Below are 25,733 nucleotides of genomic sequence, written 5' to 3'. Positions count from 1 at the left end.
CCAACCCTATTATTCTATGTTCTATGATAATATTAGATTGTTGGGTGTAGCCCAGAGTCACTTTCTGTGAGATGGGCAGTCATATAAATTTTATTAATAAATAAATATTTCAGAAGCAAGACGGGAGGCTGAAAAATAATTCTAATGATCAGGAAAAGAGGTCAGTCTTTTATATGATTAAAAATAAACATCTATTAATCATTTATGAAAGACTGGTTGCCCTAAATTGAAAGAATGATCATAAAGGTGAAGTTTTGTTTCGCCATAAAATAAGGTCACGATATCCTATTTTTACAAGCACCTGAGGTGAACTTGAATTTTCGTTTTGTTTTAGCTCAGAGCTGCTTACGATATTCAAAATACAAAATAGAGCTTTTTCCTCAAAGCAACTACATTCGATGCTGTGCAACACTAAGACAGCAACTTTTTCAGGCCGGGGGGTTGCGCTTTGTGTTGAGTGGCATACCCTTAAAAAATATTGTGAGAACAAAGAAACAAGTGGAGCCAGACAAAAACTATTTTTAAATAATTTTATTCAACTCTAAATGAGATTAATCACAGTTGCACAGGGGTTAGTCCTGTGTTTAATCACCATTTTCTTTAAGACATTCAACACTGGGAATTTGTAGTAACATTTGGAGACGGAGGCTGTTGGGACTGCCTATGAGTCTCAGGCTATACCTCTACTTTAAATTATTACATTACTGTAACCTTGGAGCAACTTAGACAGCGAATCCTATAAGGAATTGGACATCTCTGTCTACACAAGAATAATATCCCTCAGTTAAATCTTAGATGTTGTGCATCCTTTGTATCTTTGAAAAGGAGAGCGTGTTCATCTTCTCTCGTTTTTGCTACTGTGAGCAACGGTTCTTGCAGATCTGTGGCTCTTTTGAAATTGAACACATCGACTGACATGTCCTACTTCCCCTCTGCTATCCCCAGCTCAGGTTTCTCCCAGCCAGGCATACAGATAAACCAAGGAACAGTGCCAAGTCAGCAAGAAACCCAGCATCCTCATGTCACTTGCAAGATTCATAGATAATACACTTTACCAACTATGCTCATCTCCAGCATCATTTGTGGCTGCTCAGCAAAAGGAGTCTGTCTGTTGTACTCATCCATGTAACAGATTGCCCTAGTGAATACTTTGCAAACCAATAGACATATAATAAATGGACATACATTTGTGGACTGTGTAAGTTGAGTGGGAGTGGATCTCTTTGCCTCTAGGTTATTGTTTCTCTTCTTGCCCTGTTTATAAATTCATGAAGTGGTGGAGCTATAAACTAGAATGAGAGCCATGATTACAAGCAAGGAGCTGAAAAGCTGATCTGCTGATATTCTCCATTACTTATTCACCTGGGAAAAGTTATGATTTGTTGAAAGCACAGCTCCAGGTTTGCTCCCTGAGCAAAATGCTTAAGCATGTCACGGGGCGGGGGTGGGGGTAATTGTTCAGGTAGTCCAGATTTAGCGACCGCCTCATACAGCAACTGTTTGCAGTTACGAGGATGATGAAAAAGTAACTTTGAGACTAATCCCTCCATTTACAATCTTTACAGGTCTGTAAAGCAAAGAAAAGCTGAAGTAAGATCATAAGCATAGTCATGTTTTCACTTAGCAGCTGCTTCACTTAATGACTGAGTTGCAATTGGGGTCACTAGGCAAGGGTTACCTATAATATATCAGGGCTCAGATATAGCTGAGGACTAAGGGAGAGGAATCACTGGCGTAAGGGCCTTATAATTGTGTCACAAGTCATTTTACACTGATGCAAGATAGGGCTAGCCATTTAGACAACATTATTACTTCTGTATGTAACTCTATGCACTGTTAACTTGAAAGTAAGTCCCAATGAGTAAGAAGTCACTGAGGCTTACTTGCCAGTGTACAAATGTGACTGAGTGGTAAAGCAGCCAACTAAGTAGAGAAAGTATCTCTAAAATTAGAGATTTAGGTTAGATTTCTTAAGTCAAGGTCACTTTGTCCAGAGAGCAGTAGTGACTTGAGCTTCTAGGGCTGCAGCTTTTTTTTTTCCAGCCTAGCCAGAACAACTAAAGTCACAAATCATGAAGAGCTAGAAGCATTTTTCAGACTGATTGATTTCTGGAACAATACTCTTTAAACAGAATATGATTTGGTAAAACTTGATCTGGATTTTATAATTTTAGGTTAGTGTTTCTCAACCTCTGCAGCTAAGAAGTGTGGATTTCAATACCCAGAATTCTCCAACCAGCATGTTGAAATCCACAAATCTCAAAGTTACTCAAGTTGAAAAACATCGCTTTAGATTCATGTGTGATCCATAACCAGTGGTGGGATTCAAATATGTGAATAATCGGTTCTCTGTGTGGATGCCGCTTCCAGAAGTCCATTCTGGACCTGGGCAACAAAAAATTAGCTATCAGTTCTGCCGAAGTGGTGTGAACTGGCTGAATGCCACCACTATCCATAACACACTTAATCAGATAAAATTAGTACTGAATTTCTGTGTTTGCAAACTACTTATTATTCCAAAAAGAAGGTTAAAGTAGCTAAATGCATACCAAAATATTAAATAATTTGAAAAACTGTTGAACAAGAAATATGTTAGGATGTTTGTCCCACCAATAACATTTCAGTTGAGTAGTTGACATCACAGAGACAGCTGTTCAGGGCAAAATTAATATATTAAGCTGATAAAAACTGATGGCACAAATATTTGAATACTTAATAAGACAAATATTATAAATCTTAACACGTGTAATAGGTAGAATACACTCATTCTCACAGAGCAATCCCGTTCAGGGGCTGGCACAGCATCCAACATGTATACTTATAGACCAGAGGGCAAAGAAAGAAAAGACAGTTGACAAAGGACAGGGCTAAGCACAGACCTAACAGCCAGCACCATTTACAGAAATTTGCCACTTTCAGCTGGATGCTGAAAGCAGCATCACAATGTAATCACCACCCCCAAAACTGAAAAGGTGAGGGATTTTTCATCATGAGGCCATGACACCACTGAAATTAATCTAATCCTCTTGCCTCCCTGGATATGGCTGCTACCAGCAATAGCATCTTCTCTACCTGCATAGTCTCACCCATCATTGATAGAAGGTAGGAGCACTGTACTATATCCATGACAAACAGCATCCAGCAAATATCATGATGATGTCTTAGAAAAATGTTTGATACAAGTAGATATGTTGCTGGAATTTGCATCATGTCTATGGTGTCACTTCTCCTCCTCCCCCCCCCATACCATCTAGTCCAACCCCCTGCTCAAGGAGGAGACTCAATATCATTTCAGACAGGTGTTTGTCCAGTCTCTTCTTAAAAATCTCCAGCAGTGAAGCACCTACAACCTCTGAAGGCGAGCTGTTCCACTGGTTAATTGTCCTCACTGTTAGGAAGTTTTTCCTTAATTCCAGGTTACGTCTCTCCTTGATTAGTTTCCATCCATTGTTTCTTGACTTGCCTTCTGGCTCTTTAGAAAATAAGTTGACCTGCTCTTCTTTGTGGCAGTCCCTCCAATACTGGAATACTGCTATGATGTCAGTACTGCTAGTCCTTGTTTTCTCTAGACTGGCCATAACTAATTCCTGCAACCATTCTTCATGTTTTTTTTTCTAAGACCCTTAATCACCTTAGTTGTTCTTGTTTGCACTTTTTCTAAAGGCTCAACATTTTTTTGGAATATGGTGACCAAAACTGGATGCAGTATTCCAGACATGGTCTTACTAAGTATTTATAAAGTGGTATTAATACTTTATGTGATTTTAATTCTATGCCTCTGTTTATACAACCAAGGATTGTATTAGCTTTTTGACTGCTGCTGCACACTGCTGACTCATGTTTAAGTGATCGTCCACTAGGTCTCCAATGGATAGGGCCCATTGTTCAAGTCTGTCAAGCTCTTTTTTGATCCTGAGCTTGTCTCCTGGGGTGTTGGCTATTCCTGCCAGCTTAGTGTCATCTGCAAATTTGATGAATTTCCCTTCTATTCACTCATCTAAGTCATTTATGAAGATATTGAAGAGTACTGGGCCTAAGACAGAACTTTGTGATACCCTCATTGTTTTCTTTCCTCCATGTAGATGTAGTACCATTAAGGACTACTCGTTGAGTACGGTTTGTCAGTTGGTTACAAATCTATCTGGTGGTGATGCTGTTTATCCCATATTTTTCTAGTTTACCAAGACATAAGTTGTTGTCTACTTTGTCGAATGCCTTGCTGAAATCTAAGTATGCTATGTCCACAGCATTTTTTAAAAATGCATTAAAATGTTTTTTTAATGCATTAATATGCATTTTTTAAAAAAGAATAGTCCTTGGGGGTTCCTGAAAGCTTGCAATTTATTTCCCATTTCATTTAAGATTTATATGAAGCTGTTGGAAGAATCAGGGGTAGGTTTAATCTCAGTCGTTACTAGTACACTGATAGTATCCAATTATATTTCTCCTTTTCTTTGAACTCAAGTCATGTCTCTGCACATCTCTGATTTGTGAAGAACTGGATGTGGAAAAATAAAATAAACTTCAATTTGGTCAACAAAGAAGTTGTTGTTGCTTCCAGGAAGTTGGACATCAGAGTATGAAAAATATCAGATATGGACAGGATCACAGTTCCCTCTTAAGGACAAGGTCTGCAGCTTAAAGTCCTGCCTGAATTCAGTGCTGTTGCTGCTTAGCCACATTATACTGGTGAGAATGAGGCTTTTCATCAGCTTTAGCTGATGAAGGTGTTGTGCCATTCCTAAGTAGAGATACCTGAGGAATCTCAAGGTGGAATTACTACAACATGTTCATCACTGGACAGTCTCGAAGACAATCCAAAATTGCACCTGGCAGGATGGGAGTAAGTGGTGCTTCCCAAAAGTGCCCTATAATTCAATGTTAAGGAGTTACACTGACTTTTTTTTTTGTTAGTTGCGAAGTCGTGTCCGACCCATCGTGACCCCATGGACAGCGTTCCTCCAGGTCTTCCTGTCCTCTATCATCTTCTGGAATCCATTTAAGCTCACGCCTACTGCTTACCCATAGCTTTCTGGATTCTGTTCAGAATGATTTACCTATACAGGTTGTTCCACATTTTTAGGTTTTCCATGAGGCATCTTGTCCCATCACAGTTACATATAAGGGAAGCAGCTAATTTTGTCTCTACTAAGGGGAGACATGAGTCACCTTGCCATTGTCGCTGAAGCTGGCCTTCTCCTTGTTATAGTTAAGAAGGTATTGATTAAAAAAAAATTTCAATCAGGGCTTTTAGCTTTTTCTGAATTCTTCAGATGCCATGCCAAGTCTCCATCGTATGGTTTTAGATGTTTTTTGAGGATAACATTAAAAATCCTTTGCTTTTGGCAGACCTCTGTAGGGATTCTTCATTCTTCATCCCGTAATCCCAAGGCAGATCATGGGCCAAAAGAAAATTAATCCCAGCCCATCTATTGAAGCCACAGTGTCATTTGATGGTCTCTTTCCTGTGATGTTTATTAATATGCACCACTACTAGCTAGCTCAGGGGTCTTCAAACTTGGCATTTTTAAGACTTGTGGACTTCAACTCCCAGAATTCCTCAGCCATCATGGCTGATTGAGGAATTCTGGGAGTTGAAGTCCACAGATCTTAAAGTTGCTAAGTTTGTAGACCCTTGAGTAAGCTGGTCGGCCATTCTTCCTGTCTCCCGTCTGAGCTCTTTCCGCAATGTAGTAAGAATGCATCCCCCCCAATCTCTTCCATGTACCCTTAAAGACACAGGAATCAAGTGCAAAGCAAGAAAGGCTCACAAAATAAAGAAACACATAAACTCTGGGGGGGGGAGTGTCTTAAAGCTGCAGCATGTCACATGTCACAATGTTGCAATCCGAGACTGAAAGGCTCCATCAATTGCAAAAAGCTTTAGCCTTGAATTAAGCTTGTTTAGCTTCAAAGAAAACTTTCTAAAAGCCATAGACAGACTCAAGATAAGGGGGTAAAACTAATTACATTTGTTTAAAGGGATTAAACCTATGGAAGTCAACACTTTGGACTCATTGCTAGCCTAAAATACAAACTAAAATATTCCAATAACCAAAGTACACAAACCAAGCCTCTGAATTACAAACACTGTGAAAACTGTACAAAAATCCTTATGGCAACCCAATCAAGCTGCCAGCTGATCCAGAACTAAATAAACCCAGCTCCTTTCTGACATTCTCATCTGCCGGCCTCAGCGCTGATTGCATTCTCCTGGCTGGAGAAAAAGAACCAGGGGACCTTTTCTTCCAGCAACAGCTGCTTCTTCTTCCCTGTCTCTTTTTCCTCCCTGCCTGCTAAGCTCCCCTTCTCTTTCCCTGTTGTCTTTTTTCCCCCTTTCCCGCCCAAACCACCTCCTTTTATAGCCTCTCCTCTCCTTCCCCTTTTTCTTCCGTTCACCTCCAGCTCTGTGCCAGCTGGAACCAATCAGCTGGAGCCCTGCCAGCTCCTGGGGCTTCTTCCAGCCCAGACAGTCCTGCAGCTGCAGCTGCCTCTCCCTCAGGCTTGAGTCGCTTCGGCTCATTCCCTTCTCTGGGATGTTGCATACCACCTGCCATGTGACAAAGTACCACAGGTGGTACACATACCACTGGTTGAAAAGCCCTGAGCTAGACTACTCATGCGGAGACAACCTCACCTCTCATGAAGGGCTGCGCCAGCATTGTCTACTTAACCCCGCCCTGAGAACTTGAGTGTTGCTGGAGCAATGTGCCCACTTGTGTGCCTTGTGTGCTTGTGCCTTGTATCCTGGCCTGTTTGCCTCCTGGGCTGCTTTCCTCAACTTTGTGTGTGCCCATTGGATTTGGTTATCTAGCAACTCTTGCTCTACTGAGCTTGGAATCAGGACCTGTGCAACAAGGGTGCTTTCTGAGGGCCTGTAGAACTCTTGCCATATGTGTGTGTGTGTGTGTGTGTGTGTGTGTGTGTGTAGTGGGGAGACAGCACAGGAGGACAATTCCATGTCATCTTTCACCTTGACATTCAATTCTCTCCTTCTCCCTTCTCCAGTTGTAAAGCACTGAAAATGCTGTATATTATAGAAATCCTAAGAAGCAATGTGAAGGAAGGGGACTTTTCACATTAGAATAGAGTTGGAAGGGACCTTGTAGGTCATCTACTCCAACCCACCACCTAAGTAGGAGACCCTGCACCATTTCTGACAGATGACAGTCCAGTCTCTTCTTGAAAGCTTCCAGTAATGAAGCACCAACAACATCTGAAGGCACTCTGTTCCATTGGTTGATTGTTCTCACTGTCAGAAAATTTATCCTTATTTCTAGGGTGAATCTCTCGTTGATCAGTTTCTATCCATTGTTCCTTGTCTGGCCTTCAGGTGCTTTGGAAAATAGGTTGACCCCCTCCTCTCTGTGAGACATCCTCAAATATTAGAACACTGCTATCACATCTCCCCTGGTCCTTCTCTTGTATTCTGTTAAATAAGGAATGCATTCAGCAGAGATACCAGAAAAGAGTCCTTAGATTATATGGGGAAATGTAGGGGGAATCCCAAACCTAGAAGTTTCATGTGCTGATTCTTTTCTATTTTAGTTGGATCACACTCTTAACATCCTTCCCAAAGCACCAGCTACAATCACTTCCATTCTAACTGCTGACATATGAATAATAAACTCGGTCATTTTAAATTGACAATTCTTGCATGTAACACAATCCAGGTAGACGTATTATGCAAGTCTTTGCTTAGCCAGGAGCAATATATGACATTATTACTGTTTGCAGTGAGTAAACCATATCTGCAACAACATATGTGACCTATGGGCACAACTTTCAATTTGACAATCTGCAAAAAGGAGCAAAAATAAAAATTACATCCCTAATTAGCTGGTAACATGGAGGGCTGGTAGAATGAATGCATATTTTGTATGCTCATATTTAATTGACTGATTAGTATTTACCATTTGTGGATAGTAGCTTGTTAACCTATGTAACACCACAACTTTGCAAGTTATGCTTCCAGTGGGGTTCTGTGTATTATTCAAAGTGCTGGTTATCATCTGTATAAAGCCCTACATGCCACAGGATCATGTTAATTGCAAGGTCTCTTGTCTCTGGTTTATGCTCTTCCAGGCTGGGCATATTCCATGTTTCCTCTTTGCCTCAATATCATCAATATCAAAGAAATGTGCCTTTTCTATGAAGTGTGTGTATGAATAAATGGTAGATGTCTCCATCTTGGTGTCTTTAACAGATGTCTTTAACAACTAGAAGGTATTTTGTTAATTTCTGTTTTAGTGGATTAGTAGTTGAATGGTAAGGTTGTTATGGTGAGTTGGGCACTATATAGATTGGATAATTCTTTCTTTCTTTCTTTCTTTCTTTCTTTCTTTCTTTCTTTCTTTCTTTCTTTCTTTCTTTCTTTCTTTCTTTCTTTCTTTCTTTCTTTCTTTCTTTCTCCTATATGCCACCCATCTTGCCAAAGGTGACTCGATAATACATACAGTATATACAGCACCTGTGACAAGGTATTGCTATATGTTTTCACTATCCATAAATACAGCAAGTTGTCTTTTTTCTATCTATTGATAACACAATGTTGAATTAGGCTTAATGACACATCAGAAGTCTTGGTTTATTTCCTGGTTTTAGAAAAGCCATTGCGATTAATTGCTCTTTGATCAAATTTTCCCTCTCTCCCTCTCCTCTGTTTGGAACAGTGTTTCTCAACTTTGGCAACTTGAAGATATGTGGACTTCAACTCCACAAAATTGAAAAATGGAGAATTGCACCCAAAGAATGGAGTGGACCTCAGCTACAGCTGGAGAATTTTGGGAGTTGAAGTCCATACCTTTTCAGAGTGCCAAGGTTAAGAAACACTGCTCTGGAATGCCTCTGTGTATGTTGACCTTGGTTGATCTCCAGAAATGATAAAAAAGACTGAACCTAGTTAATGCTTGGATGAGATAAACTACTACACAGAGAGGTCTATGTGGTCCCCAAGAGCCCAGCTTAATTCCAGAGAGTATACTTTTATGTGTATATGCACACATTTATTTGCTGCAATGTATATGCTGTTCAATCCCCCTCAAAAGCTCCAATTAGCTTAGAAATAGTACAAAAATACAATAAAAGCAATAAAATGAAAATTATAATACAAATCAGACAACTAATAATAACAATATTTTTCTATTTATCATCACATTGAGGATGGCTATTCTACATAATAACAATGTCTCCATCATTCTATCTGTCTAACTACTCACCTATGCTAACTACTCACCTGTCTCTAAGTGGACATATTTATATTAAAAAATGTCTCTTTTGGTGTGTGTGTGTGTGTGTGTGTGTATGTGTGTATGTGTGTATGTGTGTGTGTGTGTGTATGAGTGAGTGTGTAGACAGCAGAGGGCAGCAGAACACAACTTAGGAAAGCCATAACTATTACCTAATGGCTGGAAACTACCAGCTATCTCTCTTCCCTCCCACTCTGCATGTTCTACCCCAATCTCTGTGAATCATAGCTAACAGGGTTAAGAATTTATTGAAATCTGTTTGAAACTCCCAAGAACAGACCTCAAGAACTGGAGGGAGAAAAGAGAGCTTAAGTCCACCTTCGAACATGTGAGTGTTGTTTGTGTGGGAAAGGGAGGTGGCATAGGTGCCTATTGTTAAACCAAATGCAGAGATTTCTTTTTTTTACTATATCTATATTAAAACATCTCCAGGGACGCAGAATATCTATGGTGTGCTTGAGAAGGAACTACAGGGCTGGGTTTAACCTTAGATGAATATAACACAGCCTCAAGGTGCTGCTAAAGTGCCTTGTTCCTGGTTTAGTCCTGCAGCCCCTTACGCAGACGGGGTTAGCAAGTACAACATAGTGCTTTTCTTCATTCAACTAATGGGCTTGCTTCAAGACCCTTAGCTCATCTTCAACTGAAAAGCCAGGGATTGCCAATGTAGGCCAGAGACAGGGATTTGGGATTAGAGTTAGCAATTCCTCTCCAGGTTCCTTCGCAGCACTTGGTGATCTTTGGGTCCAAAGAGCTTTGTAGAGCAACAGCAAACAAATCAGAGTAGCAACTACTTCACAGGGAAATCAAAACTGAAAACCACTCAAGGACTATTGCTGCCTTTCTCCTTTCCTTATTATCTCTAGGATCCTTGCAGAGAGCTTAGTCTACATAGCATTGCCAACAGAGACCATGATGTTCTTGACACTCTTGTAATTTCTGGCAATTCTGAAGGATCCTAGTTTTCAAGGCTACCATATACTGTCCTGCTATGTGCTAAAGGATTTTTCACCTTCTGGATTAACAAGTGAACTGTTCTAATACAGGAGGATAAAACGCCATGTTTCCATCAGGAATTGCAAGATCCAGTTCACTGGAAGGTCCATAGGCAGAAGGATAGGATCTGGATTACAAAAGTTCAACTATCACTATAGCAATGAGATAATTTTCTGAAGTTATTTACTGCCTTGTACTGGTCATTTGGATATTTACAACCAGATCTGATAGCCCTAGTCCCAGGACTACATATGTATACAGTATACACTGTGATTCTGTTAGCATCATTGTACCATTATAGACTGGATAGGCTGGACGTACAGCATGTACCATTCTAGAAATCTAAGCTTCTCTGTTAAAAGGCAAAACAAGGCTTGTAATCCATAAGTTCTACTTATGCAATACTGAGAAGATGTTTCAAAAGAAATAGATGCATTTTCTTTAAAGGTGCCTATTGCCCAATTCAATCTTCACTATATGTGTCTGTGTTTAGAGGGCGGGTGTCCACTTCAGAGGCCTTGTTTGCTCTGTTTTTTGGCTATGTCTTCTCATACATGCCTATGTTGTGTTGTGTTGCCAGGTCTCCCATTGTCTTCCTGCTTCAGGGAGCTTTCTTATTTGCTGCAGTCAGTTCCAAGCCAACCACAAAGAAGCTTTATGGGGAGATCACTTCCCCAAATTATCCCAAAACATACCCCAACAACAACATCAGTACCTGGGACATTTCAGTACCAAAGGGCTACAGAGTGAAGCTACGTTTTTCGCTGTTTGATCTGGAGCCATCTGAGGCATGCCGGTATGACTTCGTCAAGGTATGTAAAGAAAGGCTGGGTTGTGGTGATGGGAATCAGGGTCTCTGAGATCCAAGTATTGCTGCCCCTAAAGGATCAGATATTACTGTATTCACTGGACTTTGCATCACAAGGTCCTTCTTGTCTTCTTTATTATTCTCCTCGCACTTTTTTGTATTTGAGCTCAGATTTAGTTGCAAGTGTTTTCTGGTGAAACTGATCTATCAGAGCAACCTGGTCTACCCAAATATGGGACGGAGCATACTGCTTCCGCTTTTGCCTTTCGGCCCCAATCTAGGAGCCTTCGATTAAAGAGTCTCCCTTTAATTCTTTGTCAGTAAATTTAAATTTAACATTTAGTTGCAAGAAAACACTTACTAGGGGGAATTTTGATTTCCTTCCTTCTTCTTCTATAACACACCAACTTTCTGCATCTCAGTTTGTTTTCCAAATTCCCCTTGTTTCAATCCAAATTGGCAAGATGCTTTCTGCATGGACTGTTTTTAAAGGATTACAGTGCAATACCCCATGTACAGTATGTGTCAGGTTAATTGAAGATATTTTGGATCCTGGCCAAGAAGCTCTCCAGTTTCTAATGTTTCCTTCCTTCTCTCCTTGGACTCTGGCAGATCACAGCAAACAAGAAGGATTTAGGCCGGTTCTGTGGCCAGGTAGACTCTGCCACAGGCAACTACCCACGAGACAAGGAGTTTTTGTCTACCAACAATCGAATGCGGCTCCTGTTCCAGTCTGACTTCTCTAATGAGGAGAATGGCATTGTAGTTTCCTATAAGGGATTCTTAGCTTATTATCAAGCCGTGGGTGAGTATAGAAACTGACCCAGCCTCACTTTTCAAGATCAGTCAAGGCTTGTTAATGAGAAATATTTAGGGTGGGAGGAAAGGAACAGAAGAGGACATAAACATAAACAATCAAGAAAGAGTAGGTAACTCAGTGGAGAGCTTAGCTCATAAATAGCAATTCAGTCCAGATGGGAAGAAATCTGGGAAGAAGTATCTCACACTATTTAAAAATACTCTATTTTAATTAGCTCAGTATAAATGAGGTTGGGAAATACAGTTTCCAGGGTTCTGTGTCTATCTCAGTGTAGTGGTATATGTAAATATAGCCAGAGGCATCTGCAGCAAACTGGTGATGACATGAACTGATGACACATACATAGCGATGTTACCATGCAAATACTGCCTTTATATACTGGATGGATGACCTGGTGTGTGAACATACAGGTGAAAATTCTGGCATCTCTAGCCTGCAGCAATTGAAATTGCTAAATTGTCTTCAAAGGTAGCTCAACAGATAACATTGTGTAAGTACCCCAGTGAGAAGTTTACTAGCACTTAGGCTGTCCCTGTCCAGAAATAGTAGAAATTGGTGAACCTAAATGGATGAAAAATATGTCAAGACACCAAGAGTGCCTGAGGCTCCAGTGACAAATGACTGCTATACATTTTCTTTTTTAGGGGAATATAACCATATCAAAAACATTATATTTCCTGAAGACCACATATTCCAAACAGCACCTCTTTATCATGATTCAACTTATTAGCTCTAACACTACAGGCACCAGTTCAGCACCTTCATGCCTTTACCTGGGTGAGGATTTCCCATTTGAAATCCTTAGATATCTTGCCCGTTAAGCAGCTTCTTCTCCAGCATGATGGATGGAGAATCCACAAATGGGTTTAGACTGTCTTCCTGCCCAATTAGACTAAGTCTGACAAAGTAGCCACGCCTCCTGCTGTGTCCTGTGTTTCCCAGACACGACTTAGTCTTCAGCCCAGCAGGACACGATTGTGTCATTCAGATGGAAAGATGAGAGAATCCAATAGTGCAAGAAGTGTTGCCAGATCAAGCGGAAAATCCTAATTCTACATAATGGAGCTGGAAAATTCATTGTTAAGTGACACCATCATTAATAGAGGCACCATGCAACCAGGCTCAATTTTATGACCCTTAGCCACAGTTATTAAGTGAAACAGCACAGTCATTAAGCAAGACATCACATGATCATGATTTGCAATTTTCCCTGCTTCCCCCACTAATTGAGCTTGTTGGAAGCTGGCTGGGAAGGTTGCAAATCCTGATCACATGACTGCAGGAAGCTGCAACTCTCATAAATGAAAACCGTCTGCCAAGTGCCGTGTGGGTTTTCTCATGTCTTCAGGAACTGGGGGCTTTGGGTCACAGGAGGCTTTAACTGTATTGCTTAAATTGTTATTTCACATCTGCAGTTCTGTCATAGCCGGTAAAGATTTGCAGCTTGAACATGCTAAGTGAAGAACAGCAGACCCTCAACATTGCAGCTATCTATAAATATTTGCCGGTGAGGGAATAAGATTTTTAGTAACCATTAATCTCCAGCTGAGATGCAGCACATATGAGCAAGCAGGTGTATTATAATAGATCATAAGCAGGAGGACTAGGATTTCTTCTTTTACTGGGAAGCTGCCCTGGAAACAGCTGCCTTGAGAATGTTTTTCTGCTCAAGAGCAAAAGAATGAACCGACCTTAAATGCAAAATCAATAAAATCCTGTAAACTATTCTGTTTCCTGCTTTCATCTCATCCTCTAGATCTAGATGAGTGTGCCCCCAGAAATGACATTGAAGATGGTCCTCAATGCCAGCATTTCTGTCACAACTATATAGGGGGCTACTTCTGCTCTTGCCAGCCCGGCTACCAACTCCAGAGTGATCGGCACTCTTGCAAAGGTGAGTCCATATGATCACCCAAGAAAGCAGAATACTGGAGAGAACAGGGAGCTCATGTAGAGCAATGGCCAGAAGAATACCAATATGGAAGAATGCAAGATAACATTCAGGAAGTTTGCAGGAATCATTAATGGAGAAGTAACAATTTAGTTCTGGGAAAGGAGAGGAGAAAATATGAAAATGAAATTCAGAACAACCCTGCCTTGATTCCCTCTGGTATGAGAAGCAGCAGAGGAAATATCTGAATGGCTTTAAAATTCTGCTATTACACCTTACAATTGTGACTAGCAATCCTATAAATCCTGGGGTTTCTGATTTCTCATCTAGTCTATCTCAAAGGGCCGATAACCCTTGTCTCTAATGCCATCAAGGTGCTATTCCAGGTTTGCAATGCCATAGGAAAAGAAATAGGTCCCAGAAATATACCACCTGCTGCTTTGCCGATGGGCTGATATGAGTTTTCCTTCAAGTGAATCTTCTTTTGTTTCTTCCTCTGCAGTGGATTGCAGCAATGAACTGTTCACAGAAACCTTTGGGCATTTCTCAAGCCCTGGATACCCTGAGCCTTATCCACCCAACTTGCAGTGTAATTACAGCATACGGGTAGAGAAAGGGATGACCATTATTCTCAAGTTCTTGCAGCCATTTGAAATTGATGACCACCAGCAAGTCCGTTGCCCTTATGACCAGCTTAAGGTACTGCAGATTGATAAATTCCTAATTGATATTGCCATTCAGTACTTGGGTCAATCCTATAATGGATGATAGATCAGGAATAAGGAAGCTTCAAGGATTGCTACAGTCTGTTCCAGGTTCTCGTTGTGGAATTAAACTTTTGGGGTTTTCCTAAGAAAGATCTATGGAAATAGCCAGAATATTGTCCAATATTGTCCATGTTCCATTTACATTTTAAAGTAAACTCTACTGCAAATAGGGTGAGTTGTTCCAGGGAGCTTGGCTTCTTCTGAAATGCCTATTACAGACCAAATGACTCATGTAATATTTTGTGTATAACAAGTGTACAAGTAGAACACAAGTACACATCAAGTGCTTTCACTGTTACAAAGCAGGCAACACACTGACCATAGTTGATCCAAAGGGGAAATCTCGAAGGGGAAATCTCAGATTGGGCACCTTCTGTTTGTTTCATATTGCTGTTCACTTCACACTATTGTCATGTTGAAAGAAAAATATTTATCAGGGTCCAGTCCAAGCCGGGAATAAACAAAATGGAGACTGCTTTAGAAAGAAGGTTGTAGTTTATTGAAGAACAGAACCACAAGACATGTGGCTCTGGAGCAGCTGACCACATGTTGTTGGGAGTGGTGGGTTTTTATGCCTTCTTGGGCTTTTGTGTTTGGAGTTGTTCCTGTGGCATGAACTTTGACCAGAGGTTCAGTGTGCCTTTTTAGTATTCTGATGGTGGTGGGTTAATCCTATTATGTCCTAAAGATCATGTCCTGCATCCCTGTGGCTGATGGCTATGTCCTGTGTTGGATGCTGGTTCTAGGGATCTTTGTCTTTCTAATCCCATCAGTTCTAAACATCCTGGTTCCAGCCTTTCTGAAAGGATTATCAAATCTGCATTTCTACAGACCTGGCTTTTGCTTGGGGCAGAGAGACTTGTGGGAGGGGGTTTTCTGCCTTTTAAGAACTTCTCCATTATTCCTTTGGGGAAATATAATATTCTGCCTTTTTAATATTCCCCAAAATATTTCTTTCTCTGGGGGGGGGCTGACTTCCCACAGTCAAAATGCTTTTGTTACTACATATAGAGAGGCTTTCCCTGCACCCCCTAATATGAACATTTATTCAATCTTTTTGCCTTAATAATTATGTATGTATATATATATTTATTACTGAATTATTTATTTATTACATTATTTAATTTTTAGAAAATATGTTAAGTAAATATGTTAAGTAAATTCAAAACATTAAATTAAATGAAACATTAAAATGCAGCAACTAACAATGAAATCAAAAGTTAATATAAAAAGATAATTGCAAGAAAAAGCCCAAAATTATATAAAAGAGCTAACATGAAAAACCAAAATCTAGAGACAATGAGCTGAGATGGGCGGCTATAGAAATTAAATAAACAAATAATAAAGAAATGTTTATGGGAAATCCATCAAAATAAACAAAAAGAGAAATATTTCAACAACATTTAAATGTCTTTGCTATATGTTCCACCTTATTTATAGTAGAGAGAAATTAAATTTGAACCTATGGATAGATAACTTTTGATTGGTTGGTTGGTTGGTTGGTTTTAATAGAAATATTCAAAAGGTATAAAAATGCAATTCTAATAACCATATAGAAAAATTACACTCTGAATTTGGCACAAGTCAAATTTTGGAATGCCTTTTTCATTCTAATGAGCTTATAGCCAAATCTCCCGAGTAAGTTTGTTTCCCATTTCATGTAACATCTTCTTCTGACTGATGGACTATTCATTTCTGAAACTTGAATTTCTTACTAGATCCATGCTGGCATGAAACAGATTGGTGAATTCTGTGGCAACGTGCCTCCAAGAACCATTGAAACCAACAGTTCTTCAGTAGATGTCACTTTTCTCACAGATGAATCAGGATACAGCCGAGGGTGGAAGATTTCGTACAGTATAGAAAGTAATTATTTCCCATCCAATACTTTAAAAGGTAATGAATGACTTTTCTGCTGCTGCTTCTTTCATTTCTTTCTCATCTCCAATAGGGATCCGCTGCCCAAAGCCTGTGCCAAAAGATGCCTTCACCATCATCAAGGACCCACAGCCCTTGTATCAATACCAAGACTACTTCATTGTCAGCTGCAAAACTGGATATAACTTGATGGAGGTGAGCCTTATTCATTTGAGTGCTTTATTATTTTTATCTCTTATAAGCTTTTTTCTTGCAATGACCTTGATCCAAGTGGTCTCCCTGTTGCTTCTTCTAAAAGCTTTCCTTTCTTTCTGCATCTCCTACTCTTTTTCATGGAAGCAAATTAAGATATATGTCAAGGCATGAAAAAACAAAATACGTATCTTCCCCATGCAAAAGAAAGAGGTCAAACTGTACTTGGATTTCTGATTAAAGACAGAGAGTTGCCAATTGCGCAATTTTTGAATAGTTAATAAAGCACAGAGAAGAAATTGGAGAAACCGAAAGTGTAACAGAGAGAAAGAAAACATTAATTTGAAACTCAGCTCTAGAAGCTGCTTTGAAGGTCAGACCTCGATTCTATTAGCACCAAACTTACAACTGCAAGCTTTTCTCATGTTTTCACACTACTGAATAACTCTAACCAGTCATATATTAACTAGAGAAGACTAGTGAGCTGCCCCCCCAGCCTATTTTCTTGTAGGATTACATTTGTTACCCCAGAGTCCCAGATTTTAATTAAAAAGAATTCTCCATCTGGTATAAACATGCAATCACTATAGCTTGTCCAATAGCAAGTTCAGTCTAAAACTAATGACAACAATTGATCCTCTTTATAATTAAGATATTTTTTCATGCAGAAAAACCCAAACCTGAAACCTTGTTTTCATGAGGTTTCTGAAGACCCGCCCTGCTAATGCAGGGAATTACTTTTGAGTAATAATTATATGGGGGGGGGGGAACGGGGGTCAGAGATATGAAGATGGATTGCTTTTGGCTTTGGCAATGTTGTCAGTCCCAGAATGGTGTCAGTAACATGGGTGAGGGATCCTTCTTACATTTTTGGAAAGAGAAAGCTTTTCTTCTTCCTTACCACAGATTCCAATAAGGAGAAAGGCTAAGGCAAAACCCCATGTACAGCCTACCCCATCTGCCACTGCCAAACAAAACTTTCCTAAGGTTGCATCTCTAGTCTGATTTGAACCTCAGTCGGCAGGACCATCAACAAAGGTATTAAGTTGATTGCTAGTTGTTTTTCTTTTGAACAGGGTAAAGAACACTTGACATCCTTTACCTCTGTCTGCCAACATGATGGGACCTGGCATCGTTCTATGCCCGGATGTGAAAGTGAGTAGTTAGTCTTTCCTACTTGTTGCCTGCAATACTACCTAAGCAGATCAAGTTCCCCAAATTCTGGTGACCTTTTTCATGACTCCTGGCACCGAAGGGCTGGAGCTGGGAATCTTCATTGCCCATGGCAGTGGGAAGCCTTTTGCTGCCTCTGTCCACAAGAGAGTCCACTGTGTTCATTCAATCTATACTGGGCAATAAATAGGACTCTTCTTCATGGTGTACCAATTCTGAGCCAGAAAAATATACCAGCATAGAGCTTGCTGCCTTGCCTTCACTGTCTGTCCTTATCTTGGAGCAGCCCTTATTTATGGTGTATGAGGCATGCCTCTGGTAAGACCAGACCATCTTATTTGTCTCTTGAGAAACCTATATGTGGGTCAAGAAGCAACAGTGAGAACTGGACACGGAACCACTGATTGGTTCAAAATTTGGAAAGGAGTCCGGCAAGGCTGTATTCTGTCGCCCTGCCTATTTAACTTATATGCAGAGCACATCATGAGAAAGGCAGGGCTAGATGAATCAAAAGTTGGAATTAAGATTGCCGGGAGAAATATCAACAACCTAAGATATGCAGATGATACCACTCTAATGGCAGAAAGTGAAGAGGAACTAAAGAGCCTCTTGATGCGNAAGAAATGGAGGTAGTGACAGATTTTATTTTCCTGCGCTCCAAGATCACCGCAGATGGGGACTGCAGCCAAGAAATTAAAAGACGCTTGCTCCTGGGGAGGAGAGTTATGGCAAATCTAGACAGCATACTAAAAAGCAGAGACATCACCCTGCCAACAAAAATGCGTATAGTCAAGGCCATGGTTTTCCCAGTTGCAATGTATGGATGTGAAAGTTGGACCATAAGAAAGGCTGAGCGACAAAGAATTGAGGCCTTTGAACTATGGTGCTGGAGAAGATTCCTGTGAGTCCCTTGGACTGCAAGGCATTCAAACCGGTCAGTCCTAGAAGAGATCAACCCCGACTGCTCTTTAGAAGGCCAGATCCTGAAGTTGAAACTCAAATACTTTGGCCACCTAGTGAGAAGGAAGGACTCACTGGAGAAGGACCTAATGCTGGGAAAGATTGAGGGCAATAGAAGAAGGGGACAACAGAGAATGAGATGGCTGGATGGAATCACTGAAGCAGTAGGTGTGAACTTAAATGGACTCCAGAAAATGGTAGAGGACAGGAAGACCTGGAGGAACGTTGTCTATGGGGTCGCGATGGGTTGGACACGACTTCGCAATTAACAACAACAACAAGGCATGCCTCAGAGAGTGATTGCTGGATTCTCCTGGCTTTGCTTCCTTCTGCTCCTATCAAATGTTACTCAGCATATAAAATTTCAGGCAATCACTCTCCTTTATGTGGTGATAGAACCTAGACAGGGATGGAGGCAAATTTTGATCTATAGTTAAACAGGAAAGTTTAGCCATCTTTCAAAACTCACTCTGATTTTACAAAAGTGTATAGAAGGAAACCTGATTATTAGCTGGTATCAGCTGATAATCAAGCTCCTTTTGGATTTTTAGCACCATTTAATAATAATGCTAAGATATTTAAAAGTAATCTAAATCATAACTGACAGGAACATCTTCATTTGTCAGCTCTTGTTCAGTGATCCATGTCTCCAAGCTGGGTTCAGCTCAGAACCCCAATGTATGTGGGGGGTAGGGGGGAGATCCCAATTTATACCCTCTGTATTTCTTAAATGAAAAAAAAAATAAAAGAAAAGAAGGGCCCTAGAAGATAATGTCCAGAAATTGGAGAGGTGGCAGATTCATAAAAAAAACACCACCCCATTAAATATGCCTTTATAGCAGACATGTCAAACACAAGGCCCGGGGGGCAGATGCGGCCCGCAACGTGGTTTCATGTGGCCCGCGAAGCCATCCTGGAAACAGTGAGGGAATGGCCCCCGCTGCCTTGGCCCCGGCCGCCCAGGAGCCAATGTACAATTTTGTGGTGGCCATCTATGCTGAAACTCATTCAGTCTTAGCTCCACAAGGCCATCTGGAAACAGCAAGGGACTGCCCCCTGCTGTGTTGGACCCGCTCCCTGGCACACGCTGGGGAGGTGTCACCCTTTGTGAGGAATGAAGAAATGCACCATCACCTGGAAGTGGCCAGCAAATGGCCCTCGCCTACTTCACATATCCAGCTTGATGGGCTCCGGGGGAGGGGTTTGGGCAGGCTCTTCCAGTGGACCATGCCTTGGTGCTTGCCCTGGTCCTACCCCCTTCTGCCAGAGACCCTCAGATCTGTCCCACTCCTGCCCAGGCCCCCACAGGCACCCTTGACACGAACGATGTAGAGCTGGCAATGCCCACACCACACAGTAGGCCACGCCCACCCAGTAGGCCGTGCCCACCCTGGCCACACCTACCCGGCCCCCCAAGGACAACCACAAGGCTGATGCGGCCCTCAATGAAATTGAGTTTGACACCCCTGCTCTATAGCTAATCTCTTCCCAGGAGTCACCTAGCTATACTGCCAACAGAATAGTCAATGAAACCCATCTGATTCTATCCATGGCAAACCCTGTGCTGAGATAAGACAAAAAAAATAATGCTACTTTAGCACAGATGTGGCTAAGGGTGACTTTAAGATAGCAATGCGATGAAAGCAACATCAGGAGGAAGTAGCCAGGGAAAAAAAAGGTTGCTGGGATGTTTTTGCTGCAATTGTGCAAACAAGGAAACTCTCCTAAATTGTGGAAATTGGCTCTTAGATTTATGCTCTTTATTTTCTGACATGCTGCCAATACTTGATCTTACATCTGACAATCCTGAGGAGGCTTTCTTTTATTTCTTTATGTTTCCCTGCTAAACCTCTCTCTGAATAGTCTTAAGGATTTGGTATCTTTTTGCCTGTGCATGAAAAAGCATTTCTTTATATGCAGATGTAATTTGGATATAACTAATAGCAGGGAAATAAGCTAATCCTCTCTTTTGCTTCTCATTTAAAAACAAACCAAACTAGTGATTGATACTGCTACATCTCACACAAAGTTTTGATCTTCTTCACTAAATAGGATCTAAAACAGAAACTAAAATTCACCATTATTGCATTGTTCTGTTAGGGCAGGATTTGAGCTATGACATACTATTCACCATAGCCTGAGAAAGAAATGAATGATTCCTGTGAGAGTGCTGGTCTTGGGTTGTGATCGTTTCTGATCCCTGGAAAATCCCAGAGGGAGATACTTCTTTTCATCTTATGTGTTTTGTCTTGCAGTTGTGAATTGCGGTGAACCTAAATTTCTGAAAAACGGGGCATTTAATTTTGTAACAGCAACAAAAAATAACAACTATGAGTCAGTTATCAAGTACCGCTGTAATGAACCCTATTATCGCCTGCTCAACACCCCAGGAAAAGGTGAGGCCCTCCATAGCCAGATCCATGCAAGCCCAGCGGAAGCAGTTCAAGCTGCAGCAATGCTTTGGAAACTTGGCAAACCAGCAGCCGAGAAATTTCCTTGCTTTTGTATGTGTATCTTCTTTACCAAATGTGGGGGGGAGGGGCAGTAGTGTTGGGGGGGAGGAAGGCTGGGCATGCTCCAGGTTGCCTTGGTGAAACTGGCAGGGAGGGCCTCATTGAGGCTGCCTTATGAAACAGCCTTCCCTAGAGATATGGATGGACTTGACCCTTGTTGGCCTTTTGGAAAACAGCAAAAACCTGGATTTCCCCCTCAGAACTGGGGCCAGGATGTTGATGGAGCTGGCACAAGATGCCCGATTTATGGATGAAGTTCTGGTAGGACCTCAATGGTGCCTTTATTGTTTTAATGCTTTTTAAAAAAATAATTGTATTATGTTATTCTTATCTGGCATCCAGAGTTTCTTTTGGTAGATGGCTGGGCATATAAATTTAATAAATAAATAAATTTCTTTTAAAAATAACATAAGAGATGGTAATGAAGCAATAACCAATGGCTCTTGGGCATCTGATTTGACAATGTTAATTCTTTAAATAAATTCATTATAGCCAGAAAAAATTATTTATTTTATTTATTTAAATTGGTTTTAGCTGCCCAACCTCGATGGAATCATTGTGGGCTAGAGTACTTGGTGTTAAAACACATTGGACAGCAATAAATGTATTTTTGGTTGGTTGGTTTGAGTGAGTGAGTGAGTGATTTCAATTTCATTGCACTTGTAAGATGTTCAGATACACAAAAAAAAGAACATAAAGCATCTATGGTTAAAAAAAACAATAAAATGTTCAAAAATAAACAAAAACCATTGAGCATTCAATATCTGGTCCCAGTATTCTTGTTTTTGTTTCTCCTTTAGGTATCTACACCTGCTCAGCTGAGGGTTCCTGGAAGGATCAAATTGACCATGATGACATTCCAATGTGTCTACCAGGTAAATCATGCCCAAAGATTTTTCTAACACATGATTCACCACTTCCCAGTAGTCATAGCTGATGCTGGTGCCAGAAGACTAGCAGGTTATAGAACCAGAAGAGGCAGAGAGGAAGCAGGCATCATGTCCACCTCCATTGTTATTTGACCTACTAGAATGAGATGGGATTCTGGATCCAGCCCTGAGATTAATTTCAGTTCTCATTCTCTTCTTAAAATTAACTTCTGTAAATAAAAGGAGGATAGGCAGATAGCACAAACAAAAAAGCAGAGATCAAAATATATAAAAGAAGCATATTGATAAAGCATATCGCAATTCTCAGATGTTTTTTTTAAATAACCACAACTAGTATTTCTGGTTAAAAATCTTTGCTGAGAATTAAAAAAAAATCAGTCTGAGACCTTTGAGGTCTGTTTTTTTGGTCAGCTCTCACTTCTTTTGTGGGTCCAGAAGGACAAACAAGAATAGCACCCACAGACAGTCCTAATAGGAAGATTAAGTCATAGGTGCCAGCAAAGCTTGGAGAAAGAAGAATAAGCCACCCAACAAATTATTGGCAGGCTTTAGGTGCCCAGTTCCGGTGGCTGTCTTTGCCAAGCGTAGCAGGATCCTATCTGTTGAATTACCTTCTGTTTCCTCTTCTGGTAGTGTAATGAGAGAGGTATTGATACCTGACATTTTTAACTCAAAAGGGGGACAGCAGCAAGTAAATGGATTAACAAGAACTAAAGAAGAAGTTGATTAAGAGGCTGGCTCTGGTGTGGTTTAAGGAAAGATAAGGTGGACAAATAAGGAAAGTTTGCTTAGGGGGAGGTCAAGAGGGCAGGGAGATGGTGCTGCAGCTTTTCTGAGCATTCTCTCTGTTTTCACAGTGTGTGGAAAGCCAGACAACCCTATTGTCGAAATCCAGCGAATTATTGGAGGGAAGGATGCCCCACGAGGCAGTTTCCCATGGCAAGCTATGACGGTCATCACTGGACGAGCAGGAGGGGCACTGCTGGGTGATCGCTGGATCCTGACAGCTGCCCACGTTGTGTACCCAAAAGGGAAAGAGAATGACACAGAGATGCTGACCCCTGCGCAGGTAGCAGAGAAGGCTGAAATCTTCCTGGGTCACACAGATGTGACTGAACTGTACAAAGTAGGCAATAAACCAATTCTCAGACTCTTTGTACATCCAGACTACAATCCAAAGGATGAGCATAACTTTGATGGAGACATCGCACTCATTGAGTTGAGGGATCCGGTGACTCTTGGCCATGACATGCTGCCTATCTGTCTCCCTGAGTCAGGAAACACCACCTATTATCATCCAGGTTGGATGGGGTATGCCAGTGGCTTTGGAGTAGAAAAAAACATCCTTGCTAGCAGGCTGAAATATGCCCCCATCCCAGTGGGCAACCAGGATAGGTGTCGGGAGTGGTTGCAAGGAAGTAAGATCTCTCAGAAGGATCACGTCTTCTCAGACAACATGTTTTGTGCTGGTAACCCCTATGGAGGAAAAGACACCTGTCAGGGGGACAGTGGAGGGGCCTTAGCTGTGCGTGACCCAGAGACTCAGCGTTGGGTGGCCACAGGCATTGTTTCTTGGGGCCTTGAGTGTGGCAAAGGGTATGGTTTTTATACCAAAATCATCAATTACTTGGATTGGATAAAGGGCATTGTTGGGAAGGATTGGGTGTCCATGCAGGTTTCTCATTAGCCTACTGAAGAAGTGTAAACTAAATTATGATTCTATGCATGAATGAAAAATACATACTTCTCATTAGCTTTCTGTTGTTCTTGCCGCCCTGCCCTCTTTTCTTTGATACCAAATAAATGTATAGTTGCTTCTTTTATTGGCTGGGAGAGGGGGGGAACAATTCCTCCTGCCCATCATTTCTCTACTCATTTTCCGATGCCATCAGCAAAGAGAAAGGTTTTGGGAAAAGCGAAGAAAGATTTCTGAATAGGAAAAGGAAGTGTTATTTCTTCCCATTCCCATTTCATCCTCTTGGCTCAAAAGTTTCTTTGGGGTTCTTTCTAGTATCAGTGGGGACTCTGAGATGGGAAATGATTGCACACTATATAATTTTGTGAATGTGAATATATTTTTAGCATCTGGCTCCAGAATCTGCCATTAGATGCAGCCATCTGAACCAAAATATAGCTACCAATTTTTTTTGTAAAAATGGCACATTTTTTTCATTTATTGTTGCAATATGAGAGAGAGAGACCCCTTCATCCCCTCCCAAACTAGACAATTACTGGTTTAACTAACAGCTTCTACCGATATTTCCTCTGTCAAATCTTTAGTTGCTTAGCAAAATAAACTAAAGATAGCTAAATTAAACAAGATCATCTCAAAAAGATTTGTGTATTATTTTCATTAACAGCAGAGAGGACTTCTGATACAAACTTACGATAACACCATAACACATTCTCAGATATAATGTATTTTTTGTGATTAATAAACATTAAAGTTAAGCAAGTTATCAATAAATCAAAACATGTCAAGAACATTTGTCTATGGCAGAGAATGCCATGTGTCATAAACTTTGTTGCTAAGACTATGCAAAACTATCTAGAGCAGGGGTATATTAATTGCAAGGCTGGGGAATGAACTGCTCTAAATCTGTTGATCCAAGTCTATTTAAGCAGGAGACATAAACCCAGTGCTGATAGCTTTGTGCCTCTTGATGTCTGTGTTCTGCAACAGGAAGATCTTCTGTGTCTGTATGACTCCTTTCTTGTCATAAAACAACTTATCTAACACTATTGAGTCTAAGAATCTCCTGCTGTCATGTATTTCTTGTACGGGTAAATTTATAGATGGACCTGGCCTAAAATATATCTCATTTCTTAGCAACATAGTTTTTCCACCTCCTCTCCATGAAGCTGTCTCCATCTGGTTCCCAGCTCATGAGCAAAACAAGAGATTTTCCTTAACTCTCCTGGTATTGAAATCAGTCTCAAAATGTGGGAAATCTCCTTGGCTTTGATACTGCTTAACTTGGAGGAAGGTGAGATTGCTACCAATGAGTAGGGATGAGCCATAGAGGCAGAATAGGGTACAGCAATGGTGGCAGCTTAATTTCAAGCTGGTATTGTTTTCTGCTGACTCAAGTTTTGGTTAATAAATTTACCAAACAAGTAAATTTACCAAATAAATTCCAAACAAGAGTGGAGAAAGGCCCTTTGAAATGCTACAAGCTATGCAAATAAAGAAATGGGACATTGTCACTTAGATGTTTAGACTTTCTCTGGTCACCATGGTCAAGAGAGAAGTAAAGACACCACCATTCACTTGACTGAACAAAACCAAAATGTTGCAATGATGACGCCCAGTTGCATTTCAACCTGGCCTCCAAGACAGTGGTGGGATTGAAATATGTGAACAACCGGTTCTCTGTGTGGATGCCACTTCCGGAAGTCCATTCTGGGCCTGGGCAACAAAAAATTAGCTACCGGTTCTGCCGAAGTGGTGCGAACTGGCTGAATCCCACCACTGCTCCAAGACCATTGTTCCTCACAGACATACAGAGATATTTTCCTTGTACATAATACTACAATAACAAACTCTTTGGAGCACAAATGGTTTATGGAGCATATTACCAATCAGGGTGGAATTAT

At 40.8% G+C, this 25,733-nt stretch overlaps 1 protein-coding gene across 1 annotated transcript; it reads left to right on the top strand.

Moving 5' to 3' along the window:
• The first annotated feature begins 9,477 nt into the window (after positions 1–9,477).
• On the top strand, positions 9,478–23,957 carry C1R (complement C1r). The gene is made up of 11 exons (XM_015814030.2): positions 9,478–9,576; positions 10,825–11,056; positions 11,665–11,857; positions 13,629–13,766; positions 14,266–14,462; positions 16,249–16,396; positions 16,482–16,603; positions 17,677–17,755; positions 20,989–21,129; positions 22,047–22,121; positions 22,994–23,957. Coding segments are annotated over exons 1-11 (2,157 nt in total). The 5' UTR covers positions 9,478–9,574; the 3' UTR covers positions 23,824–23,957.
• Positions 23,958–25,733: the final 1,776 nt, after the last annotated feature.

The sequence above is a fragment of the Protobothrops mucrosquamatus genome, unplaced genomic scaffold, assembly GCF_001527695.2.
Source record: "Protobothrops mucrosquamatus isolate PMUCROS unplaced genomic scaffold, P.Mucros_1.0 scaffold212, whole genome shotgun sequence".
In the NCBI taxonomy this organism is placed as follows: Eukaryota; Metazoa; Chordata; class Lepidosauria; order Squamata; family Viperidae; genus Protobothrops; species Protobothrops mucrosquamatus.
Note: the sequence above shows the minus strand (reverse complement) of the source record. Positions and strands in the feature narration are given on the sequence as shown.

Bases quoted from the DNA above. Each gene is read 5' to 3' on its own strand.
- C1R (XM_015814030.2), top strand. The intron at 16,397-16,481 runs GTAATTATTTCC...CATCTCCAATAG, and splicing joins GATTTCGTACAGTATAGAAA to GGATCCGCTGCCCAAAGCCT. The intron at 17,756-20,988 runs GTGAGTAGTTAG...TTTGTCTTGCAG, and splicing joins TTCTATGCCCGGATGTGAAA to TTGTGAATTGCGGTGAACCT.